This window comes from Pterocles gutturalis, unplaced genomic scaffold (genome assembly GCF_000699245.1).
Source record: "Pterocles gutturalis isolate BGI_N339 unplaced genomic scaffold, ASM69924v1 scaffold16630, whole genome shotgun sequence".
NCBI lineage: Eukaryota > Metazoa > Chordata > Aves > Pterocliformes > Pteroclidae > Pterocles > Pterocles gutturalis.
This window is the reverse complement of record NW_010138557.1, coordinates 31,268-54,588: the sequence shown is the minus strand read 5'-3', so window position 1 is coordinate 54,588 and position 23,321 is coordinate 31,268. Positions and strand designations below refer to the sequence as shown.

At 37.3% G+C, this 23,321-nt stretch overlaps 1 protein-coding gene across 1 annotated transcript; it reads left to right on the top strand.

The window, feature by feature from the left end:
* The first annotated feature begins 589 nt into the window (after positions 1–589).
* PRRC1 (proline-rich coiled-coil 1) lies at positions 590–20,516 on the top strand. The gene is made up of 8 exons (XM_010083047.1): positions 590–680; positions 5,520–5,897; positions 7,169–7,326; positions 11,152–11,254; positions 14,710–14,873; positions 15,669–15,772; positions 18,327–18,429; positions 20,230–20,516. The coding sequence occupies exons 1-8, from the start codon at positions 590–592 to the stop codon at positions 20,437–20,439; spliced, it is 1,311 nt and encodes a 436-aa protein (XP_010081349.1). The 3' UTR covers positions 20,440–20,516.
* The last annotated feature ends 2,805 nt before the right edge of the window (positions 20,517–23,321 follow it).

Here is a 23,321-nt window from a genome sequence, read left to right as displayed (position 1 = left end):
GATGCACTAAGATGTGATGCTCCGGAGCATATGCAAAAGTGCTTAAACCTGAAAGGGCTACAACTTTTTGGGTAGTTGTGGTTCTTCACTGTCAGAAGTGGGAGACTTCAGTCCTCTGTCTGGCCTCTTACCATGTTTTGCATCCTATCATGCATCAGCTCTGAAAATAACAGGTCCTTGTTTAAGTTACTACAGCTCAGTAATGCAGCAAAATACTACCCTGTAGTTAAGTTTTTCTTGCAAAATGGTATATGGGCTTTGTGATGTGTAATTACTTCTCTTTTACCCATGTACATACCACCAGTATATGTCAGAAGCAGTAACTGGGCATGCACAGTAAGGTTTTTAGAGGCTTGGCGTTTGAGATGTTATCACAGTGGTAAAAATAAGGGGAAGGTACAGGAGAAATGATAATTGTGTACTTGAGTCAATTTTTTTCCTTTTACTAGAGTTTGCATTTGAATTACCTGCTCTGTTCAGGAATGTAAATCACTGTGTTGTGGTCTTTACGTTCTAATTTAAAATATTTTCCCTTGTTTCTCGAGATACTAATTTTTTTTTTCTCACGGTTTTTCATAGCTGAAGGAAAATGATGGAAGAGAGTGGAATAGAGACAACTCCACCTGGCACGCCCCCACCAAGCACAGCAGAGGCTGCTGCTGCTGTACCTGTCTCCCTAGGTACAGAAACTTCCTCAGCAACTTGGTCATGTTTATTCATGTCTTTTGAAGCACAGCAATTCATCCAGAAGCATTGCAATCAGCATAATTACAGTGCTCTTCTGCAGACTAATTGTGAGAATTTAAATAGTTTCTTAATCATGGAAGTATGCTTTTTATCTGGCATGCATCTGACACAGAGAATATTTTAAACTTTTTTTATTCATGAAACTTTTTTTAGGAAGTCAGGTGGATATACTTGTTTTTTTTAAGGATGTGGGGCCAGCGAGATAATGCCTTCCACTACAGTGCATGGTTAAATGAGCAGCGTAGAAGGGAGTTAAAAACAAAAAAAATGTACAGTCTTGTAGGGGATGGTGGTAAACCTGGATAGTCATTGGTTTTTAATATTGTGGGTGTCAATCAAAGCACTTTATCTGATTTTTCGAGAGTCTGAACACCATATTTTGAATACCAAATATTTCATTTTCTGACACATCTGGTATTGTTGTCTCAAGTCACACTAATGCAGTGGACTCTAAAGTGGGGTGCTCTTATCCCAAGGGGTGTGCAAGGCAATCCATTGGGGCACAGGAAGAAAATATTAGAAATTCCATTAATATTTATTTTTGTCTAAAAATAAGAAATTAAGCTTTACTAATATTTAATATACTGCTTCACACTGTTGTCCTCACTCAGTTGGTCCATACATTGGACATTCACCTGTCCTGAAGGAAGAGTGTGTGTTCCACAATGCAGAGGGGTTGACAATGACACCCTCACTCGTTTGCTTTAATTATATTGAGACACCTTGCCGTTTGTGTGCCTGCTTAAGTGGCTTTATGGATAAGTGACTTTAAAAAGATTCCTGCAAAGAGACCATGGCATGAAAATACTGCTAATTATATGAGCACAAGCAAACAACAAGAAGATGGAAGAGCTGACACTTCTCCACTTCTTCGACTCCTAGTATGAGCTCTTTGCCATGGTTTTCACCTCATAATATGGCTAACAATATGATCAGATCTGACAGAGTTGGCCAAAAAAAATCAAAATTTTCAAGAGGACTATTTGAAAATAAATTTACATCTGACATTGGTAACAATGAACCTTGTCCTAAGTATGTATTTTGCCTTGAGATGTTAGTTAAGGATAGTATTAACCACTATGATTAGCAAGACATCTTAAAACTAAACAGAACATGAAAGCAAACCTCTGCAATTTTTTGTTTTTCGGTAATGTTTCAAGGCATATAGCACTCAAAAAAGTACTTAAAAAATTTCAGTAAACTTAATGATAAAGCTTTAGAAGCATCTTTGGAGATTTCTTACCTAATAGTGAAGACAAAAAGCTATGTACATTAGGAAACATTTGTTCTTCCTGACATGGTAAAAAATGTCTGAAATAATACATGGAGATCAATATGGTGACAAATTAAAATGTATTTGTCAGCAAATACAGTTGGAAGATGCATAGATTTGAAGAAACAAGTCTTAGAAGACATTAGACGGCATGGGAGGTTTGCTATACAGTTGCCTGAAAGTATGGATGTTCCTAACGTGTCTCAGCTTGTGGTTTTTACTAAATTCTGTGTCAGTGATAAAATACACAAATAACTTCTTTATTATCAAACGCTAAAGGAGGGATGTGTTGGAGAAGATACATCTTCAACAGTAAAAGTCTTCTTTAATAAAAGGAATGTTTTTATTAAAAATAACCGCAGAGGGAACAGTTGCTTTGACTAAGTTTGAAATGGATTCTGGAATAAGGTTACACAGCCATCAGCACACCTGAAATTTTTTCACTGTCTCATTCATAGACGAACTATTGCAGCAAAGGAACTGGAGCCAGAAGGGCACAAAGTGCTACAGGAAGTCACCCGTGTGGTTAATTTTATGAAAATGATCTTTAAATAGTAGATTTTTTTAACAATACTTTTTAATGAGATAGGGTGTGACCATGAAACATTTTGTATAGCACAGAGGTCTGCTGGTTGTCGTGTGGCAAGGTGTTGAACTTAAAAATGACATGAACATTTTTCTTTTACAAAAAGACAAGTCTCCCAGATCAGCTGATGTTTTCTGTGATGACAAGTGGCTGTCAGCAGTATGCTGACTAGTAGATATTTTAAAAAAATCATGCACTCATAGTTTGTTCCTTCAAGGTGAAGGTGATGTTTTAACAAGGAGCGATACAGTAACTACTTTTTGTAAGAAAGTAATGCTTTTGAGAGAGACTTTTTGTTATGGTTTTGTGAGGGGGGGTTTTGTCTGGTAGCAGGGAGGGGCGTAATGGCTCCTTAGGCAACTGTTAAGAGTTCCCCCAGCTTCCAGGCTGCTGCTGGCAGCAAGGGAGGGGTTACAGTGGTGGCTCCTTTTTAAATGACACTTAATGAGTCTCCCTCCTCGCCCCAAGCATTTGGTAAAGGGGGAGGAAGTGGGGGAGGGGGCACCACCATCACATAGCAAGTGTCCCAGCTCATGATGCACCTACCCCAGGCCAGGGCTGAGCCAATCGGCGCCTCTGTGAATAACATATTTAAGAGGGGGCACAGAACAATGGGTTGGCGAGGCCCCCGGTCAGGGCACGGCTCGGGCAGGCTGGTCAGGCCCTCTGAGCAACCGCCCCTCCCGTACCCCAAGCCTCCGCCATGGCTCGCCCGGGAGCCCTTTTTCCTGGGAGCCGATGAAGACCTTCAACGGCGGAGAAAGAATCACACGACACTCCGATCAGTGAGAGAGAGAGAGCTTTGCCGCTCATTTTCCCATGCCACGTGGTGAAGAAAGAAGCAGCCTTGGAGGACCACACGCTGGAACTAGAAGCCCCATGCTGGAGTTGTGGGAGTTGTCGGGGGACTGTAGCCCCGTTGGAAAAGGACTCACACCGGAGAAGTTCCGAAGAAGGACTCTCAACATAAGAAAGGGACTCCACGTGGCACCTGGGAGAAGGACTCTCAACATAAGAAAGGGACTCCACGTGGCAGCTGGGAGAGACTGTGAGGAGGAAAGAGCAGTGGACTGACTGCACTCCCCCACTCCCTGGCCCCCCTGTGCCGCCGGGGAGGGGGAGAAGGTACAAAACAAAGCCTTTGGGCTTTGGGAAGAAGGGAGGGGTGGGGGAGAAGTGCTTTTGTAAGATGTGGTTTCTCTCTTTCAGTATCTTGCTTCTTGTTGTAAAGAGTTAATAAATTCAGTTGTTTTCTTGTTCGTCAGGAGTCCTGTCGGTTTCTTGCCCATGACCCTAAGTGGTGAGTGAAACCCTCCCTGTCCCTGCCTCAGCCCACCAGGTTTAGCATAAACTGTCCTTGTGGTTTTATAAACCACAACACTTTTGAAAACTGATATTTGCAAATGTTTTATCATTATGTAATCCCATTGCTAAAAACCGGTGCAAGTTTCCCATATAAAAACTGTCAGAACTGTACACATAAACTTGCAAAAGAGAATTTCCTGAACTGTGTCAAAATCTTCCAAACGAAGGGTTTCAGTGGGTTTTTAACCCATTTGTTAAAAATACCAAAAGGCAACACCTTCTGATTAGTTTGCAAGAACATTTGATTGACATCAGGGAAGATGGAAATTTGCTAACTGAATTTCAAGAAAAACCTTTGTATAATTGGTGGATGGAGTGGAGACTGAATAACACTATTTACTAAGCACAGCCAACAATGCACTTCTTCCGCTTGGATCTATGTATCTTTGTGAGGTGTCTTTTCCAGCTATGACAGTCATTAAAGACAACTATTGAAATATCTGAGCATAGAACCAGTCCTTCAAATTGCTGTAGCATGAGCTGTTAAACAATTATTTAAAAGACAACAAGGCTTCTTCAATCACACTGCTATCTCTAAAAAATTATTATTAACTATATTGCAAAGTATGTTAACCATTATAAAGATAATATATTATTATATTAATAGTATTTTAATAAAAGAATTCTCAGTGGGACCAGAAAAGTTTTTGTAGTTTAATAAATAAATTATTTCAAAATTTTTTCATTCATCTATCACATCCTTTTAAAATTTTGATTGTGTATGTTCTCTAGTATGCATAATATAGCAGTACAGTGGTACATACAAATAATTTTAAAATAAATTTACACATGTTGGGGACGTGAATTCTCAAAATTATTTTATTGATAGGTATGCATGATAAGGTTTGGAGACCACTGCAATAGTGCAACTTGGCGTATCATTTGACTGTTTTTGATGTTGAGGCAGAGGCCAGTGAGATGCTTGAGCTGATCCAACAGCTTACTTCTATCAAAAATAGTCATTTCTGTTTTTCTGATTTGGTTTTCAGGGTAACCTTGGCTTAGACAGCAAAATTGGCTTATCCAACATCAGCTGAGGGACAGACTGAAACTGAGAAAGCAGAGGGCTTAGGAGTCTGGGTTGCAGGGAGAAGAGGACTGGCTGGTGTCCAGCCCATCTCATTGAACCATACCTCTGAAGTAGATCCCACCCGGCCAGATACTATGAGTGTACATTTTATTCTTAAAGATGAGCACTTCATCATCATTATTCTTGTTGATAAATTGGTTGCTCAGAAAGAACAGTACTCGTTAGAAATTTCTAAGGCAAACTTCATCTGCTATAAGTTCAGTAGTCAAATGTTGAATCATCTTTTTAAGCTTATGACAAATAGGGTAATGCAAGAAAAAGATGTGTCTTACAAGATACTACCACAAAAAACAGCGCAATTGGTATTGTATGCAAAATCAAGCAGAACTAAAATTCACTTTGAAGGGAAAAAAGACAAGGTCAAAACTTATTTGTAAGTTATCTGAATAATTTTATAACTGGATCTTTGAGATTAAGGCTCAGTATTTCTAAAATTCCTTTTTTCTCTTATTTCCTAGCTTTGTCCAGTCCCCTTGCTACACCAAGCGTGTCATCTTCTCCTGCGTACTCGCCACCCTTGCCAGCTGCAGTGTCTTCACTTCCTCCTCCTATGACTTCTCTTCCACTTGTGCCTTCTACAACGGTTTCTACTATTGCACCACCTCCAACTCCTGCCCCACCTCCTGTTGTGCCTTCAGCTTTTAGTACCTCCATGTCCCAGTTCTCTACACCTCCTCCATTAAGCTCTACTACTGGCCCTACTCTTCCTGCACCTCCCACTGGTCCCCCCTTTTCAGGATTTGCCATGTCTTCAACCTATGACATTACCAGAGGTCATGCTGGTCGAGCACCACAGAGCCCACTGATGCCATCATTTTCTGCACCTCCAGTCACAGGTAACTTTTTGTTTATATGCTTTTGTATTTGTGAGGCAGGATGAGGGATCTCCTGAGTGGCTTTTTCCACCACTCTGCTAGAGTCCTGCAAGTTGAGCTTCTTTATTATTCTAGGTACACTTAAATTAGTGTAGCTGCACTCAGAAGAAGGTAGAGTAGCCTTTAAATACAGTGATGGTCTAGGACAGAGAGTCCTCTTTCAGTAGAGTTCTGCTAGCATTCAGGCGCACAAAAAACCTTTGTTTGAGCACTTTGGTTTTTATTAACTTGAATACGAAAGCCCAGCTGAATATCTATACATATCTTTTGTTTAGATTAGAGAATTGACTTCAGCTATTGCATTTCCACAGAACAATGTGGTATCTCGGGCTGTAATCTGATAATTTTCAGTTTTTTGTTCTGAAAAGGTAATTATAACAAGCTGTCCATCACGTGAGAGCAGCTTCTATTTTCTTGTTTCCAGCTATTAAATAGCATTAGGACAGTTAAAAATACATACCTTCCATGCAGGCAATTGCTGTAGTCACTGAACGGATGCGTTTTCTGGTAGTAGAATAGAAACTTGGCTTTTCAACTGCAATTGGGCCAAGCTTTTATTGTTACTGGTGATACCTCTTTTAAGTAGTCTGTGTTAGGGAAGTCTCTGAAACGACCTATCATTTGTACAGTGTGAAATAAAAATAACTCTCGATTAAGGCTAGTTTTGGAAAATCTGTTAAAATAGGGTTCAGTAGTGGGACAAAGGCCTATGCTTAAGTTTTCTACAGTTTTAGTTTATTTTGTTATCCTTTAAAAATCTTTAAAGCTATTCATTTGCTTGCTGCTTTTTCTGTTGCTACTAATTTCCAATACTCAGTGTTAGAAAATTTCCTTCTCTTTTATTACATACGAGAACAGTCCTATCTCTTTGTTCAGAGAGCAACACCCCTTCCTCTTTTTCCTCTACTGAAGGCTTATGAACATTTGAATACAATAAAAAGCACCACTATTAAACTGACTTGCTAAGAAAAAAATAATTGTTTAATTTTGTACATAATATACAGGCAGTCTCAGTTCAGCATATATTGTTTAACTCATTTACAGTAGTTATATCTGCTAACCTTTAACAAGCAGGACTGTTGGGGCCTTCAAGAAATGAAATGAATCAGCCCAGTATTCTTCAATTCTTCCTGCTCCATTTCCTGTTAAACAATTGCATGTTGCTACAGTATAACCAATCAAATGCAATAAAATAAATGAACGCTTGTGTTTTATTTTTACCCTTTTACTAGGTGTTTTGGCAGATCCTATTACTCAACAAGCAACTTTCTCATCATCTTTGTCTCCTGGAAGTGGTTCTGCAATCACTTTTCCTGAGGAGCATGAAGACCCTAGGGTATCTACTGCCCAAGGTGGAGCACCTGGTGGAGGACTGTGGGGGTTTATAAAGGTATGGGGTTTTGTCTGTTACCCTTCATGAGGAATTACCGTTTTTTACTGACTATAATAAGACATACCTTACTTTTTAAATGCGTGTTGTTAAAAATCCTGTCTCTTCTCGAGCCTCATTTGTAAGGTGGCTGTTTTCAGTAGTGGTGTTTGGTGAAACTGCTTTTGCTCTTCCTATGTATAGGAGAGGGAGGACTACACAAATACGGGTGTTCTAGGTTAATGTCAGTGCTTGTGACAGAAAGATATGCATACCTAAGAGGTTCTGTCATCTGTTCTTAAATCAGATGAAGCCTTAGAACCTTTTTAAGACCTGAAAATGAATTTTCACTTCACAGCGACTGGATGCAGAAAAAGAACTGTTTTCTTCTGGATGCAGAAAAGTGTTTTACTTCACCAGAATTCTTTGTGTATCCCATTTCTTTATCATTTACTAATGAACTGAGTTTGACTGAGGTGCAAATCCTGCCTGTTCTATAGTGAACAAGTCTCTTCAAGGGGAGACAAATACATATTCTACCAAAGAACAGTTTACCTATGAAGTGTCTAAGATATTTTGTAGGATTTTTCTATTCTGCTAGAAGGCATGGAGTATATATTGCAGAACAGATATTCCTTGTGGTGCGATGTAATCCTACAGAGGAAATAAGCACCAACATCAACTAGTAGAATGTCATTAGCCTGTAACCTTTTTGGAGCTCTGACAAATGCTACATGTAAGTAGCATCATGAAGATTGTGACAAAAAGACTGTGCGTGAACGCTGAACCGTCTTCAAGAGCAACACTTTTTCCTGTACTGTTTCATTTTAAATATGAAGGAAGAATCAAGAAGATTGATGTCCCAATGGGACTGCAGAGTTTTGGAGGAACTTTCAAGCCCTTTTGAACATGGAAAGCTGGGAGAAAAAGTTGTGTGTGCCATGGCAGACTAAGCTCTCCCTTACTCCAGGAATAGACATCTTGACAGTGATACAGTCTTAAAGAGCAAGATTAATTCTCCATCAGTACAGTGAAAGCAGGGCTTTAATGGTTCCTGTTTCAAGGAGAGATGGCTTCTCATGTTCATAAAAATACATTTTCTTTCTTCCTTTAAATAATAATGTCCTGCTCTTGGTCATCATGTTCCTCTTAATATTTGCAACAGATGTTAATGTTCCAGAAGAGAATATTTTTCTTGTAACATAATTCTGTAGCACTTTTGGTGCACTGGAAGTACCAGAGCTTGCAGTTGCAAATTAGTTGAAAAGCCAATCTCATCCGCATTACTGTTGCCTTTATACCAGTAGGATCCAAAAGGTTCCCTCTTTCTATTGATAGAGAAGGTCAGTATCATTGACTTCAATATTAAAATCTAGATTTTGGTTGAAGTATTAAGCATTCCATGGGCTTTGCATGTCCAGTAACCTCTTTTTGAGAATTTCCTAGGTGGAAAAAGGAAGAATCATTAATTATACTGAAGCCATCAAGTTCTTGGTGTCTGTAAGCACATATCAGACTCTTTTAAAGGTCAGGCAGAATCTCTGAAACTAACTGATAGTTATTACAGAAATGCATCCTGGATTCCTTGTTGAAGACCTTACACAGTAGTTGCAGCAGTCATCTTTATTTCTATTCTTGAAGTAGTTTGAACTATTCTTTTTTTTCTTGTGTTCTGAAGAAATCATACACCTTTCTCCGAGACTTCCATCAAGCTAGACAATATCCAAGATTGTGACAAGCTAAAATTGACAAATTAATGGTCTAGAATCAATGAGACTGTTCCAGTTCCTTTGATCTGTCAAAGATGGTTGAGCAGTCTCATAGCAGTTCCAAGATTGGTTTCTACATAATGTATCAGAGGCAAAGTTGAATACTATTGTAGTCATTGCACCTGATGGCTTGCATATTTGACTGAGCAATGAAGACAGACAGAAGCTGAATTTTCAGAAGATTTGTGTTTGCACTCTGCTGACATGGAAGATTGTCCGTTTGAGCAATTTGGATTCATGTTGGCTTAGAACTGACTCAGTAGAAATTCCAGATTTAACTGCATTATGGTTCACTGTCTTGTGATAACTTCATGTTTTGTATTGGTCTAAAGACTATTTCTCCCTGCTTGTGCTATGCTGATGAACATAAAGGCATCTTCCACAGGTAGGAGAAGAAGATTCTTGCTGCTCAGGAACCTGATTATCTGCAAGAGGTGTATAATGACTTTGTGTTAGTTAGGCAGACAGTCTGCTGTTTGGAGAAGTACTGTTTGGCTTTGCATTACTGGAAAGATGCTAAAACTGGAAATTCCTACTTAAAATGCTTCTGAGGATCTCATAGCATTCACTCAGTTTTTGTTAAAACAACAATCTTCAGATTGTGAGAAATTTGGAGGAATATAAATTCCCTGTAGTCACAAGAACATATGTGTTAGTGAATGCTACCATTCGGAAAAATCTTGTGTATAATTCATGAGAAAAAAGTGTCTGCCGTGGGCTCTGCCTTGAGAAAGCTTAATTGTGCCAGAGAGAGTAATTGTTTTGGTTTCTTTACCAAATTCTACAGTCAGGCTTAGTGTTCTGCACAGTGGTGAGAAAAGTACCTGAACCCGGTAGTAAACTGTTTCAGCATGAGGCATGGGATTTGCTGATCATTATTAGTAGCTATACAGTATCTCAGTAGTTGTAGAAGTGTGGGTTTAAGCTTGCTACAAAGAAATAGAAAGCATTCAGAGGTGGAATAGGGCTTTGAGCAACTTGATCTAGTGGAAAGTATCCTTGCCCATGGCTGGGGGTGGGGATTGGAATGAGGTGATCTTTAAGGTCCCTTCCAACCCAAACTGTTCTGTGATTTATGGGAAAGAAGCTGTCCTGAGAAAAAGTTTCTGAGATAATTAAAACTACTCTTGATTCTCCAGTTCTCTGGAATACTGTGTAGGTGTATTAAGCAAGCACTTTCTGGAAAAAAATGTGCACACTGCTGTCCTGTGTAATGCTTGTCAGCTAGTGAAACAAATACAAGCATATGCAGTTTTAGTATTAGACTGAAAGCAGTCTGTTTACTAAAAAAATTTTATAAAAATATTTCTGTAAAACATTTTCCAGTGGTTTATCTCTCAATGACTCAGCATTGGTATCTTTCTTCTTTCACCCTGTGGTCTTATCGGAATATTTAAATAAACTTTTGATGAGATACAGACATTCATTAAGGGTATTTGCAAGACACAGGACAGTGTTTGTGTTTATATTTAATGAACTAGGTCTGTCAGCAGCTCTACCTATGATTTGGCTGGAGAATGTAGATAATTTTTCCAGCTATGTTTAGAATCTGTTTATAAATTGAGGACTTTCAGTTCAATTGCTCTTGAGATATTTGTTAGTAATGGGCTATTCAAAAATAGATCCTCGTGTTTTTAAGAAGATCAGAAAAGAGAGACTCTTCAGCTTGAGTTACCACAGTCTAAATCCAGCTGCCTAGTCTGATAATGCTTGTAATTAGCATTGGGAATCTACAACTTTTAAAGCTCAAGGCTTACAGTCCCAGATTAGGACTAGATCAAGTGTATTGCCCGCCATCACTGATGGGTCTGTTTCTGCATTAATGTAAAAGAGGATGGTAACCATTATACGTGAACTTCATATTGTAACTGAAAAGTCCTGCACTGGTAGTAATATCCTGTAGCATTTGTGCTGAGGAGTGAGATAGAGTGGGTGTTACAAAGTGTAAATGTGTTAAGGGAAACACAGAGCAGCTTAATATTTGGGTTTTGTTTGTTTGTTTTTTAACTGTAACATTTTTAGTTTGTTGGGAAGAAAAAACAGAAGATAATATGGAAATCTGTTTGCTTACATTTAGGGTGTAGCTGAGAATCCCATGGTGAAGTCTGTTCTTGATAAAACCAAACATTCAGTGGAGACCATGATCACAACGCTGGATCCTGGCATGGTTCCATATATCAGTAAGTATTTATGACAAACCATTAAGTAATACATGTAAATGTTAGAGATGTTAATATAATAGCACACTGCTTTTATACTTGAAGTTTGTATATGTAGTGTATTCAAAGTCACAATACTGCACTGATTTATCTAGTGTATTTTCCAGTGAAACTCTCACTCTGGAGGCTGGCTTTCTATGTGCATCTTAACGTTCATTTGACTTTTGTATTCCACTGTAGTTCAGGTAGTGGCATAGTAATACCCTTTAATCTAGATTGTGAAAGATGAAGAAGTTATAAAGAAAGAAAAAGAGTGAAGAAACCTTGTCAGTAATCCCTAGGTTGCATACTGTTTTCTCCCACTGTGTCTCTATTTAAGCCTTATGGAGTTCAGTTTAAAATCCACTGTATGTGTTCTGTTGCATCACATGCTTAAATATTACTGTGTAAGCTATCATATTAAATCTAAAACAAGCCATAAGATAGGCATACTCAGTGGTTATCTCAAAGTTCTCTAAAGTTGTGTACATGTTGGCCATTAATATATTGCTTTTTTTTTTTTTTTTTTTGGTAGTTGCAGGTTGTGGAAGTAAGGCAGAGATTTGTAAACTTAGTATTTACTTCCTTCTAGAAATGTTTTCTGGGATCAACAAAAGCCATGTGCTCAACAGCACCTGGCCCCACTTCTTTCTGCTCTGTGTCCACTGCTACAATTCCAAACAACAGATTTCCTCACGCCAAAGCCTGAAATTACTAAAGCTTCTGGATGAGGTGGTTGAATTTTTTTTTTTTTCATGTGAGCAAACACTATTTCTGTAATCTCTTTCTTGAGAAGAGCTGAACTGTTTGCACTGGCACATTGTGAAGATGTCATCAGAGGCAAGCACCCAGAATAGAAAATTTCTGTCTGCACGGGAAAGGGTCACCTTACAGGCATAAACATCAATCCTTTTTTAAAAAAGACAACAGGGAATCTTAAATTGTATGTGGAACTGTCATTTCAGTTTATAATGCACAAGGTACGATGAAATTTCATGTTCAAGTATTAGGACTTAAGTTAATGTGTTGGTTTTGTGTCTGAATTTATCAGGGTATATCTAATTATTATATTTTAGGTTTTAATATTTCCAATGTATGATAGTGTATGACAGATATTGTCATGAATTTTTTCTTTTAGTGGATGTAATATCTTTGTTTCCCTTCTGTGATGAACACAGATATGCTTTTGATATATCATGATCGTTAATACAAAAGAACATAATCTGTATCCTGCTGTTGCAATACACAAACATGTGGCACAGTTACGATTCTTAAGTTACTATGCAGTAATTTAGTAGGTATGTTATGGGCTAGTTTTTAGTAGCATTAAAAACTCTTTAACAGTTTTTCTATCCCTGGGCACTCAAAGAAGGCTAACTTCAGCAAAAGCCTGCAGTCAATTTTAAGCACTTGTTTACTTATATTAACTTGATTTCTATCAAGAAAGAATCAGTGAAAAAAAGATACCCTCAATGATTTTTTTAGTCCTGTTCTTACCCAATGTTTAATACAAGTGCCCAAGGTTCAGTGATGTGTACACCCAATTTTATTCAGTAAAGCAGTTGATAAATAAGTTTAAAAAATGCCTATAAAAGAAATAGAATGTTTTACTACTGTTCTGGCATATCTCTGGTGATTCTTCATAAAAAGAAGGTATTTCCTGCAACTGAGGTCTGTTAAGTAATACAAGCCAAATAATAAATTGTTCTTTTCTTTCATATTTTAAGCTTTAGGCTTACCATTATCAGTCGAGGGATTTTTCTTACATCTGGGTGAATACTGCAGACTGTGTCAACATGTATAATTAGGTGTAGTGTTAGTGTTTAGAAGCAAAACCACTGGACTCTGTTCTTTTTTCTTTTAAGAGGTAGCTTAACATGTTTTGGTACTGTCAGTGGGCCTAGGAAATTACAGGTTAAAAGGCTGTTTCTTCACTAGTTTGCTACTGTTGTCATAAGAAATGCCCTGCTGGATCACAGAATCGCAAAGTAGTGTAGGTTGGAAGTGACCTCTGGAGGTCATCTTGTCCAATGCCCCTCCTTCAGCAGGGCTGCCTAAAGCCAGTTGCCCAGGATTGTGTCAAGGCAGCTTTTGAATATCTCCGAGGATGGAGACTCCACCACCTCTCTGGACAACATAGGCAAGTGCTCAGTCACCCTCACATTAAAAATTTTTTTCCGGATGTTCATATGGAACCTCCTGTGTTTCAGTTTTTGCTGATTGCCTCTGGTCCTGTCACTGGGCACCACTGGAATGAACCTGGCTCCATCCTCTTTGCAGTCTCCCCTCAGATATTTGTACACATCAATAAGATGCCCCTGAGCCTTCTCCAGGTTGAATATTCCCAACTCTGTCAGTCTTTCCCCTTAGAAGAGATGCTCCAGTCCAGTGGTTCACCTAGCTCAATATTCTGTTTTCAGCAGAAGCAACAGAAGATGCTGTATGGTAGAGATCTGCTGACTTCCATAGTCATCTCTCCATCATCCACAGCCATTGGACTAAGGATGTCAAGGGGCTTGTCCATATCTATTACCTTTAGTGCCTGCTTGTGGACGTGCTGTTCATTAATTTGTGCTTTACACTTGCTGATGCAGTTTACTTATGCAGCTTTCTCTGATGTCATGTTCCATGTTTGAAAAAAGTATAAGCTGTTCTTCGGAAAGCTTGTCAGAGAAGGGACAAGTTTTGTGAGACGTTTTTGCATAAATTAAGTTTGACAATAAAAACGATCCAACTGATAAAGACAGATGTGAGGTATAATTGAGCTCATCAGTCTTTTGTAGTTGTTTTAGATTTCTTTTAATTCATGAACTGTTTTGTTTTGTTCTAAAAAAGCTTAGTGAAAACTCATCCTTCTTCATAGAGATACTGCCATATGGAAATCATTCAGAAATACAACTTTTTGGTTCTGTAGATATTTAATATCTAAAAACACGATAAAGCTGTAGGGAGACAGGCAATAAAATGACACCGAAATTCATAGTCCAAGGACAACTAGAAATTAATATGAGTCTTTTAAACCTTACCTAATTTGACAGCTGTTAATTGGATTTTGTGAACTGTATCTGTGTTGCTCTCTTTCATAAGGAAGAGTTTGTGTGTCACACCAGTATTCCTTACCGCTTCCCAGAACACCAAAACACCTTTAGAAATCGTGCCTGAGTTATTCTCCTAAATCCATGAATTGTCACCTTAAATGAGTGGTATGCTTTTTTTCAGGTGCTAAACAACCATCAGTTCCTGCTGTCTGTTTCATCCATGAATGACTTAGCTATTCATCTAACTTTTACTTCCTGACTTACTTCTGAGTCATGAAAGAACTTCTGAACAGTGCATGAGAAAGAAGCATGCGCTTAAGATGTAGAGTGTATTTGAACTATCTTTTAATGGGAATGAAGAAAAATACATGCATATATTTTTTTAAATCTATTTTACAGAAACTGGGGGAGAACTGGACATAGTGGTTACTTCTAATAAAGAGGTAAAAGTTGCAGCAATTCGAGACGCCTTTCAAGAAGTCTTTGGAATGGCTGTTGTTACTGGAGAAGCTGCACAGTCTAACATCGCACCCCAACCTGTGGGCTATGCTGCAGGTTTAAAAGTAAGTTGATATATAACGGTACTAAAGCACCTCCACTGCAGAGAGAGTGTGTGGAAACATTCACCCTTGTATAAAAGGAAAGTCAGTTTGTGGGATAGGTAAACATTACCTTTTTTTTTTTTTTTTTCCCTAATTACCATCTGGATCACTAGATCAGTTGAAATCTGCCTGTTGAAATAGTTTTTGAGTTTCTTTGCAAACATGTTCACAGCAAGTGAAGAATACTTATGTCAGTTTTCTTGTACTGTCATTGATTGCCGTCACATCTAGCATACATTGCAATATTACTCTAGTTTCAAGGTATATCAGGTATTTCATCTTAGTCTCTTCCTAGCACACTGTCTTGGGAATGTAAGAAATCAGGAGAATCTTTGAGTTGCCTCCCCACTAATACTATAGATCAACAGATCTACAGATTTAAAAAATGTCCATGTTCTTCAGGTCTATCTAGGTGCAGCCACCTCCTTGGCCAATAACTAAAAACCCGTGAAAACAACTAATTAGTATTTGGTTTCTTAAATTTAAGCAAATCATTTACTCATTCATTTTCATGGAAAAAGAACAAGATTAGTTTTATCATAGCTTTTGTTACTCTTTGGGATTCCGTTATGGATTTTTATGAGTTTTGCTTTTTGTTTTTGTAATGTTGAAATTAGAGTAATTTCTCAAAATCTCTCATGTTTTATTGTTAACTTGAAAAGTATGTTCTAGAGTTCTTTTTGCATTAATCTGTAAGCATTGTACTATGTTGTGATTCAAAGAGAATGTTGTCTAACAGCTTATGTTACCATTTAGGGTGCCCAAGAAAGGATAGACAGCTTGCGTCGAACAGGAGTAATACATGAAAAACAGCCTGCTGTATCAATAGAAAGCTTCATTGAGGAATTGCTTCCTGACAAGTGAGAACTTTACATATATATATATATATTATAGGGAGGGGGTTTGAGGTGGTGAGGGGAGAAAGGACTATTCTGTATTGACTCAGAGGGGTCTGTAAAGAGTTGCTGGCAGTATCACTCTGACCAGAAGAAAGGAGAGAGTCTGTCTTGAGTATTGGTTTGGCAGATTTCATTTTGGTAATGATGTTCAGCTTTTTGTCTAACCATCTTGAGACTTTAATATACAAAATCCTTGTGTGGTCTTTCAGGATTCACAAAATAAAAACACAATGAAGTTATACTGAACTGACAAAATTAAGGAGCTGTAAAAGTTGGAATTTGGTTAGTAGTTTGCTCACTCATGTGTGCACACTCTCTCTTCTCTTTCCGTGAAGTTATGTTCGATTCCGAAAATATATTGGGACATGTTGTGGCATTTGTAGTAATATGATTTTATCATGTAATATGTTATCTACTTCCTTTGTTTTCAAATACATTACAACTTTATTTTGTAACAAGCTTTTTGACAGACACTTACTGAAGTTGCTTTATAATTAATTTCCAAAACATTAAGGACAATGTCATGGTTTTTTTAGTGCAAACTTAGATTTTTTCTAATGTTTGTATTTTTGCTCATGTGATGGACTTGGATTTATTTTTTTGACACATACTTTGCCCTTACTCTATTTTTGAAAGTATATTTAATATCCTTAGTGGAAGATGGATGATGAGTTTTCTAAAGTAAATAGAATTACAAAGTATTTTAATTTTTGTTAGTATTCATTTCCATCTAGTCTGATTTAGATGTTTTATCATACTTCCACAAAAGTGTAACTATGACAATGAAATCTCTGTTTCAAAGTAGTTGCTGTTCTTGTCCTTTGAATTTACTTGTTCCTAAATCTGAAAATGTTGCTTAAAGCACTTGACATGAAAGAGCTCACCCGCGACTGCAATGTTATTGAAAGAAATGCTAGCTCTTCTGTCCACGCATTACAAGAATTTCTTGATCTTCGATATTAGTTATGGTGGAAACAAAGAATAAGTTAATGCATGCTTTGATTTTTATTCAGTAGACTATATTGAAAGCTTCCTTGTATGGTGTTACAAAACATATTTGAACTATTTCTGGCCCTTGTTTTGTTCTGTAATGAAATGGTAGGTCATTGTGCTAGTAATTGATTATTATTCTGAAGTGAGCATTGTGGTGTTACAGTTCTAATATGGAGGATGCAGTCAGTGTTTTGCTGATATTGTTTACCATACTTATGCATGTCCGAAGGAGAGAAGTTTCCAAGTAGCCACCCACCAATACTAAGAGCTCTGCACCTAACACTTAGCAGGTCAGTCACTGCTCACAGCTAAGCTTCTCAGTTGTCCATAAGACAGCTGAAGGACATTACCTCCTCTCCCAGTTGCAAAATTACAAAATCTTTTATGTGTATTTTACCCTTTTTTAACTCCTTTCTTAATTGGGAGCAAGTTATATTTAACCATGAAGCTTTCTCAACCGTCTTTCATAGTTGACTGTAATTGAGGTAGTCCTCTTCACAAAGGACATTGCAGTACTCTCTGCCCTACTACGAAGGTGATGCAAGCAAAGTACTTCTTCCTGTCTTGCTCCACTAAACTCTTAACATGAAGCTTACCATGGCCCAGCCATTAGTTTCTTAAAATTGGAGTCCTGCATTTCTTTTTATAACAACATCCTCGCTTCCCAGACTTTAAATAATAAAATACAGTTTATATGTAGACACGTATATAATACATATGAAACAAAAACTGCAATAATATTTTTCTTTTAAAATATTTTATGATTCTTGGGCTTGATTTTGTTTTTGTGCATTCCCTGGAGTATGTTTCTCCTGTGGCAACTCAGCTGTAAAACTGTTACAGGAATTGAATAGAGTAAGATAGTGGTGATACGTTGCCCTTGGTTTTATTTGGATCATGTCAGTGTTGTTAGTTTGTTGATAGGGAGAAATTATTTAATGTTTTTGCAAGCTAGATAGGGAACCATTTCGGGTACTGCTTCATTAGCCTTTACTGTGTCTGCTGCAGCAGGCACTGTCTTTTCTGAAGGGTGCAGAAGTGTTTCTCTGAATGAATTCATTTAAATTATTGTTCTAGGATTAGCCATACCAAAAAAGCTTCTGAATATAGAACATGAATGATAAATAGTTTTTTGTTTTTTTTTATTCCTAGGGAAGGTTGTCTTAATGAGAAAAATTCATTCAAAGATTGAATGAAAACTGGAGCATAAAAAATGTGGCCTAAAGAATGTGTCTGCGCACGTGCTTTCTTTGTTTCTTTGATCTGTTTAATGAATTTTATATATTTTTATGTATATTATTTTACAACCATATAGATGCTCTATAATTTTATATATATGAAAACTCATATATGTAAATTTTATTTGAGAAATACTAGAACACTTTGATGAAACTCATGGTTACATAATTACTACATTTGTAGTAGAGTTTGTAAAATGGTCATAATACAACTACTAACATGTTTTTTTCAGTTGAGTGGTACTGAGTACTCAAAAGTAAAGTTAACTCGCATGACATTGCAGGTGGTTTGACATTGGATGTCTGATTATTGAGGATCCAGTTCATGGAATTCATCTAGAGACTTTTACCCAAGCAACCCCAGTGCCTTTGCAATACGTCCAGCAGGTGAGTTTTCAGTTTTCTTGCGAATGTTGGATTAACAGTTGAGATACAAGATTTAGGCTTTAATTTCACTTATGATGTCAGTTCTTACTGACTGTTGCTCCACTTGAATGTTTTAATTTATGAATTGAGGATAAAAACTGCTTTTGAATCATGTTTGGATATTACCTAAAAATCTTCAGGCATTTGTGGCAAAGCAGTGCTTGATCAAGAGTCTCATTCTGCAATACACGGTACTTGGAAGCACTAGTTTTACTTTTCTGTTAAAGAAGAAGAAATATTCCAAGATTAAATTACCCAAGAGGAAATATTAACCAAGAAGAAATTAGCCACAAAAAAGTACTCCCTGAGAAAGGAAATATAACTTTAATCATTGAAATATTGTCATCAGTCTGGTTCAGTGACTCAAAATTAACCTGCATGAGTCTTTACATAGATAAAAGAAGAATATTCATTCTTCCTCAGGTGTGGAATGGGGTCTTTGCAGCTTAAGTAATGCACTAAGCAACTGCACCAAGAAAGTGCGGTAAGCACTGTTATCCATCTGAAATCTTGGTTTCCTTTCCTTAATTTACTTTACATATGTATTGGAGCTTCATCTAATGCCAAAAAAACCTGTGTGATAGTGAAGTATTTGTGTGCACACATGTACGTGTTAGCAATTCAGTGAAGTAGCTTACACTTCATTTAGGCACAAGTTTATAATTTGAGATCTGACCACTCAATTTTTAATAAAGCTCATAAGGCCTCAGTATTTATGTTGTTAATTACCAGCAAACAGACAGCATACTGTGCTGGTTAATATTCCAAAAACTCATTCCTAATGAATAAAGAATACCCCTTCTTCATGTCTGTGCTTGGACTTAATACCACCATGAACATACAGACTCTACCCTAAAAGGCAAGACTGGTTTCCTCTTCTGACTGTGCTGTTCTTACAGGGATGTAAAATTTCTGAAATTGAAAGATTTAAATCATGGAAATATCATGGTTCATCCTATTGAAAATAATGCAGTACTGTGCAGTTCTTAAATATTACCAATAGAAGTTTTTAATCAGATTGTTTACATTTCTTTGAGCACGCGCTGGGAATTACTCCAAACTCCAGTCACTGCACGTTGCCTGACAGTAGATATGAGTCATACATTAGTTAACTCTGGTCTGAAAATTATTTTTAAATAAATGTTTCCATGAAGAATTTCAAAACAAAACTGTTCTGGGTTTAATCCTCAGGGGGCTGTTTTGAGAACACAAATAGTAACTTTTTTTTTTTTTTTTCATTTTGGTGGTACTAATTCCAACAGAGCACTATTTCCCTTCTGCTTCCAACTTCAGGGGATTACAATATGTAATCCCTCAGTGATCTCATGCAGTCCTCCATTTCTGCTAGGCTTAGCTTTCTTCTTGTATTTGGCTACTTGCCTGTTTCAGAAGACATTTTGACTGTTTTTAAAAGCTTTGGAGGGTAAGAGTAATGTATAAATATGTATCATTATTGATTCCATCTATTGCTACTTTAAAAGAGAAAACTACTTCCTGGTAATGGCAGAATGTCTTCACTCTCTTGAGCATCATATTTTAGTTTTATGTTGTTCAGGTGTCCTTTGGATCATGATATATAAAAATCCAAAAAGTATTGTTGGCTAGGCAAATCATGGGGCAATCTGAAATTTGGATTCTGATACCCTTTATTTTGCCATGTAGTCCTATTGATATAAGAATGATTACCTAGGGAAGCTAGTAATGGTGAAGATAGAAACAAAACTACTCATTTCAGTAATCACTTTTCAAAATGTTACACAGGCTAAGAATCTCACTCCTCAGGACTACAATCTGAGATGGTCAGGCCTGTTGGTGACCGTGGGCGAAGTGCTTGAGAAGAGCATACTGAATGTCAACAGGACTGATTGGCACGTGGTGTTCACTGGCATGTCCCGTCGACAGATGATCTACAGTGCAGCTAAGGCTCTACCAGGAATGTACAAACAGCACTTACCACCTAGGACCGTTTGAAAGAGGGCTGACTCATGACACTAAGAAATACTGGTTTTGATTCTAGAATTGAAGTGAAAGCTACATATTCTAGTTCTCAGTGGATACAACAGAGATTTGCAATCTAACTGTAAACTGTATTTTACTTTTTAAGAAGTGAAGGTAATTTCCAATGGTGGAAATGAGCAATTGCAATTTTTAACTACTATATGATTTCCCATATGATTCACAAAACAGGAAACCAGAACAAACGTATATTTATAACTGGGACAAATGTAGCATTACAGTTTGTAAAGTGGAATGTGCTATTATTTGACACCTTACGAGGCTTTTGCTGAGATATTTTAGTTAATATACTTTTTTAAAGAAGGGGATAATTGTTTAGCTATTTCTATTATATTAGTAATATAAACATGTTGACAGTATAACACTTATGTATGCATTTCAGCCCAGAGAGACTACCTTCTGTATTAGATGTTTATCTGGGGCCTGTGCTTAGGTGGTACATAACACCTCATAGGTTTGGTGTCTGTATATAAGTTCTCAGGGGTGATGCTGAGTAGTTTTTACAACACAACAGTGAGCTGCTGAAGAAGAGCACAAATCCATGCCCCGTTAGTTGAAGTCGTTGCTAAAAAATTTTGAAATATAATTTTCCATGCTGCATCTTTTTTCTTTTTATGTAACAGTAATTAAATTCATGTCTAATTAAAACACTAGACAAATTTCAAGTTGCTTCAGTAGGTTTTAGATCAGGTACCACATAGATATGAAATTATCTCATATTGCAGTTTCAACAACATAATTTACTCCAGTGCTTCCAAACTTCATATTTTATATGGAATTATGTTATTTCTTCTATCAAGTTATGGTTGTTAGCAGTTTGATGTGGAAAATGGTGAGATGTGTATCGCTTTGTTGTCCGGGATTTTCTAAACATTTTAAGTCTTAAATGCCTTCTTGATATCATGAGCTCACTGTTTCTCACATAAGTCTTCAGTTGTTTCTGATTTTTTTCATGGCTATAAAAGCCCTCTGTCCATACTCGCACAATCTTAAATCTTTATTTAGAAATATGGAAGTAATTGTGAAGAAAATATTTTGGTAATAATACTTTTTTTGAGAAACAAAGAATACACAAATACTTCTTGTTTACCTTAGAGAAGCAGTTTTTCGGCTTATATTGCTCTGCCTTTACCTTTCTTAGATGGTTTCAAAGGACCTTTTTATATACAATATACTGTTAAGCCAGCTCATATTTGTACCCAGTGAAAGCCTATTTCCAAGTAATATATTTTGCCTTAATTGGCTTACTCTGTAAATTAATTGAATAAATGTTTTTCGTCAAGGATTGTTTCTATGTTAAAGCTTTGGTTTTTTAATATAGCTGATTAATATCTGTTTATTTAAATTATATTTACATGGTCAAGTTACAGATTTGGCACATAGTTAAACACCTACTGTGTCAGAAAAAAAAACCCAAAACAAACAGAACCTGACTCTTGAGGTCTCTTGGGAGCACTTTTTTGTGTCATAAACTAAAAGGATGATACAGGGACTTATGTTTGTCATTGTCCAGTAAAGGCATCTTTGCTTTTATTGTAATTTCAATTTGCAGTGTATATGTTGAATCTGCGCTTTGATCCCCTACTTACAGCATCCTTCATGATGCAAAGGAACAGGACGTGAAATCATCAGTAGGTTTATGTGCTCTGGCATGAATTGAAATTAAAACTAAAGAGGCATTTCCATTTTCTTTCTCCCTTTTCTGACCATGACCTTCATTGTGTTTCAGAGGTGGTAAGAGTGGAGGCAGAAGGCGGCTTCTCATTTTGCACCATCTGGTCGATTATGGTGACATTGGCCCAGCACTGCACATATTTTGTGAGGGTGCTAATGTGACATACTCCAAGGCTGCCATGGCCTGCTGTAGGGAATTTTTAGATCTCTGTTCTCCTGGAGAAGTTTGCTTTCTTTATGCCAAAATGAGAACGACTGCCCGCTCTTTTCTCTGTGTACTCTCTGCTCATGGTTGGGTGCTGGGATATGATGTGGTGAAGTGAAACGGTCTGTCTGTCTTCCAAATCTCTGGCTCAATGAAGGTCTTTTGATGTAGTTTTGACTCCTCAACCAGTAATTAGAATGGCTCAACTTGATAACTTCCTATTAGTTTGCTCCCTTTACTGAGTTTACTTGTTTATGTATAAAAAAATAACATCCTCACATAAAAGCCAGGAGCTGAGCTTTTTCCCTGAGAGGCCAAGAAAAGGTAAAATGTCTGCAGTATGCTCTGGAAAGCTAATAAAATTTGAAATTCCTTCTTATTTGAGTGAAGGCCCTTTTCAGGGTCTGAGTTGCAGTTGGCATGGACGAATTGTGGAACAAGTTAAGATTAACACTGTTTTTTCCTATCTGCTGGGACCTGTTGTGTGCAGTAATAGAAGATGAAGTTCACTGACATCTTGTCTTAAATTTATATTGAAATTAACTTAGAAAAGCAGATATCAGAACACATTAGGACTTGTAAAGGCAATTCTCAACTGCTAGTCATCACTGTAGATACAGCTGCAGAAGCTATTTCTGCTGCTTTGTCAATGGAAAAGTTTGCTCAAATATGAGTATCATAAACAAAAGATAGGAAAGCTCACACATTTGAAGATGGAGGATAGTGAGGATTGCTGAAAATGGTGCCAGGGATATGTCCAGAAGGAAGGGTGACCAGTTATATATTGATTGCTGCGCTTTATTTCTGCATTTGGAATTGCTGTTGTAGTTCTTTTGTTCACTGTATCTTTTGTAGCAAGTGGTACTGAAAGCAGTTTTTCCATGACCATGGGCTTGTTCAGTACTCTCACAATGTTTTGGAGGTACTTGCCTCAAAAATGGTACTATTGTCTCAGCAG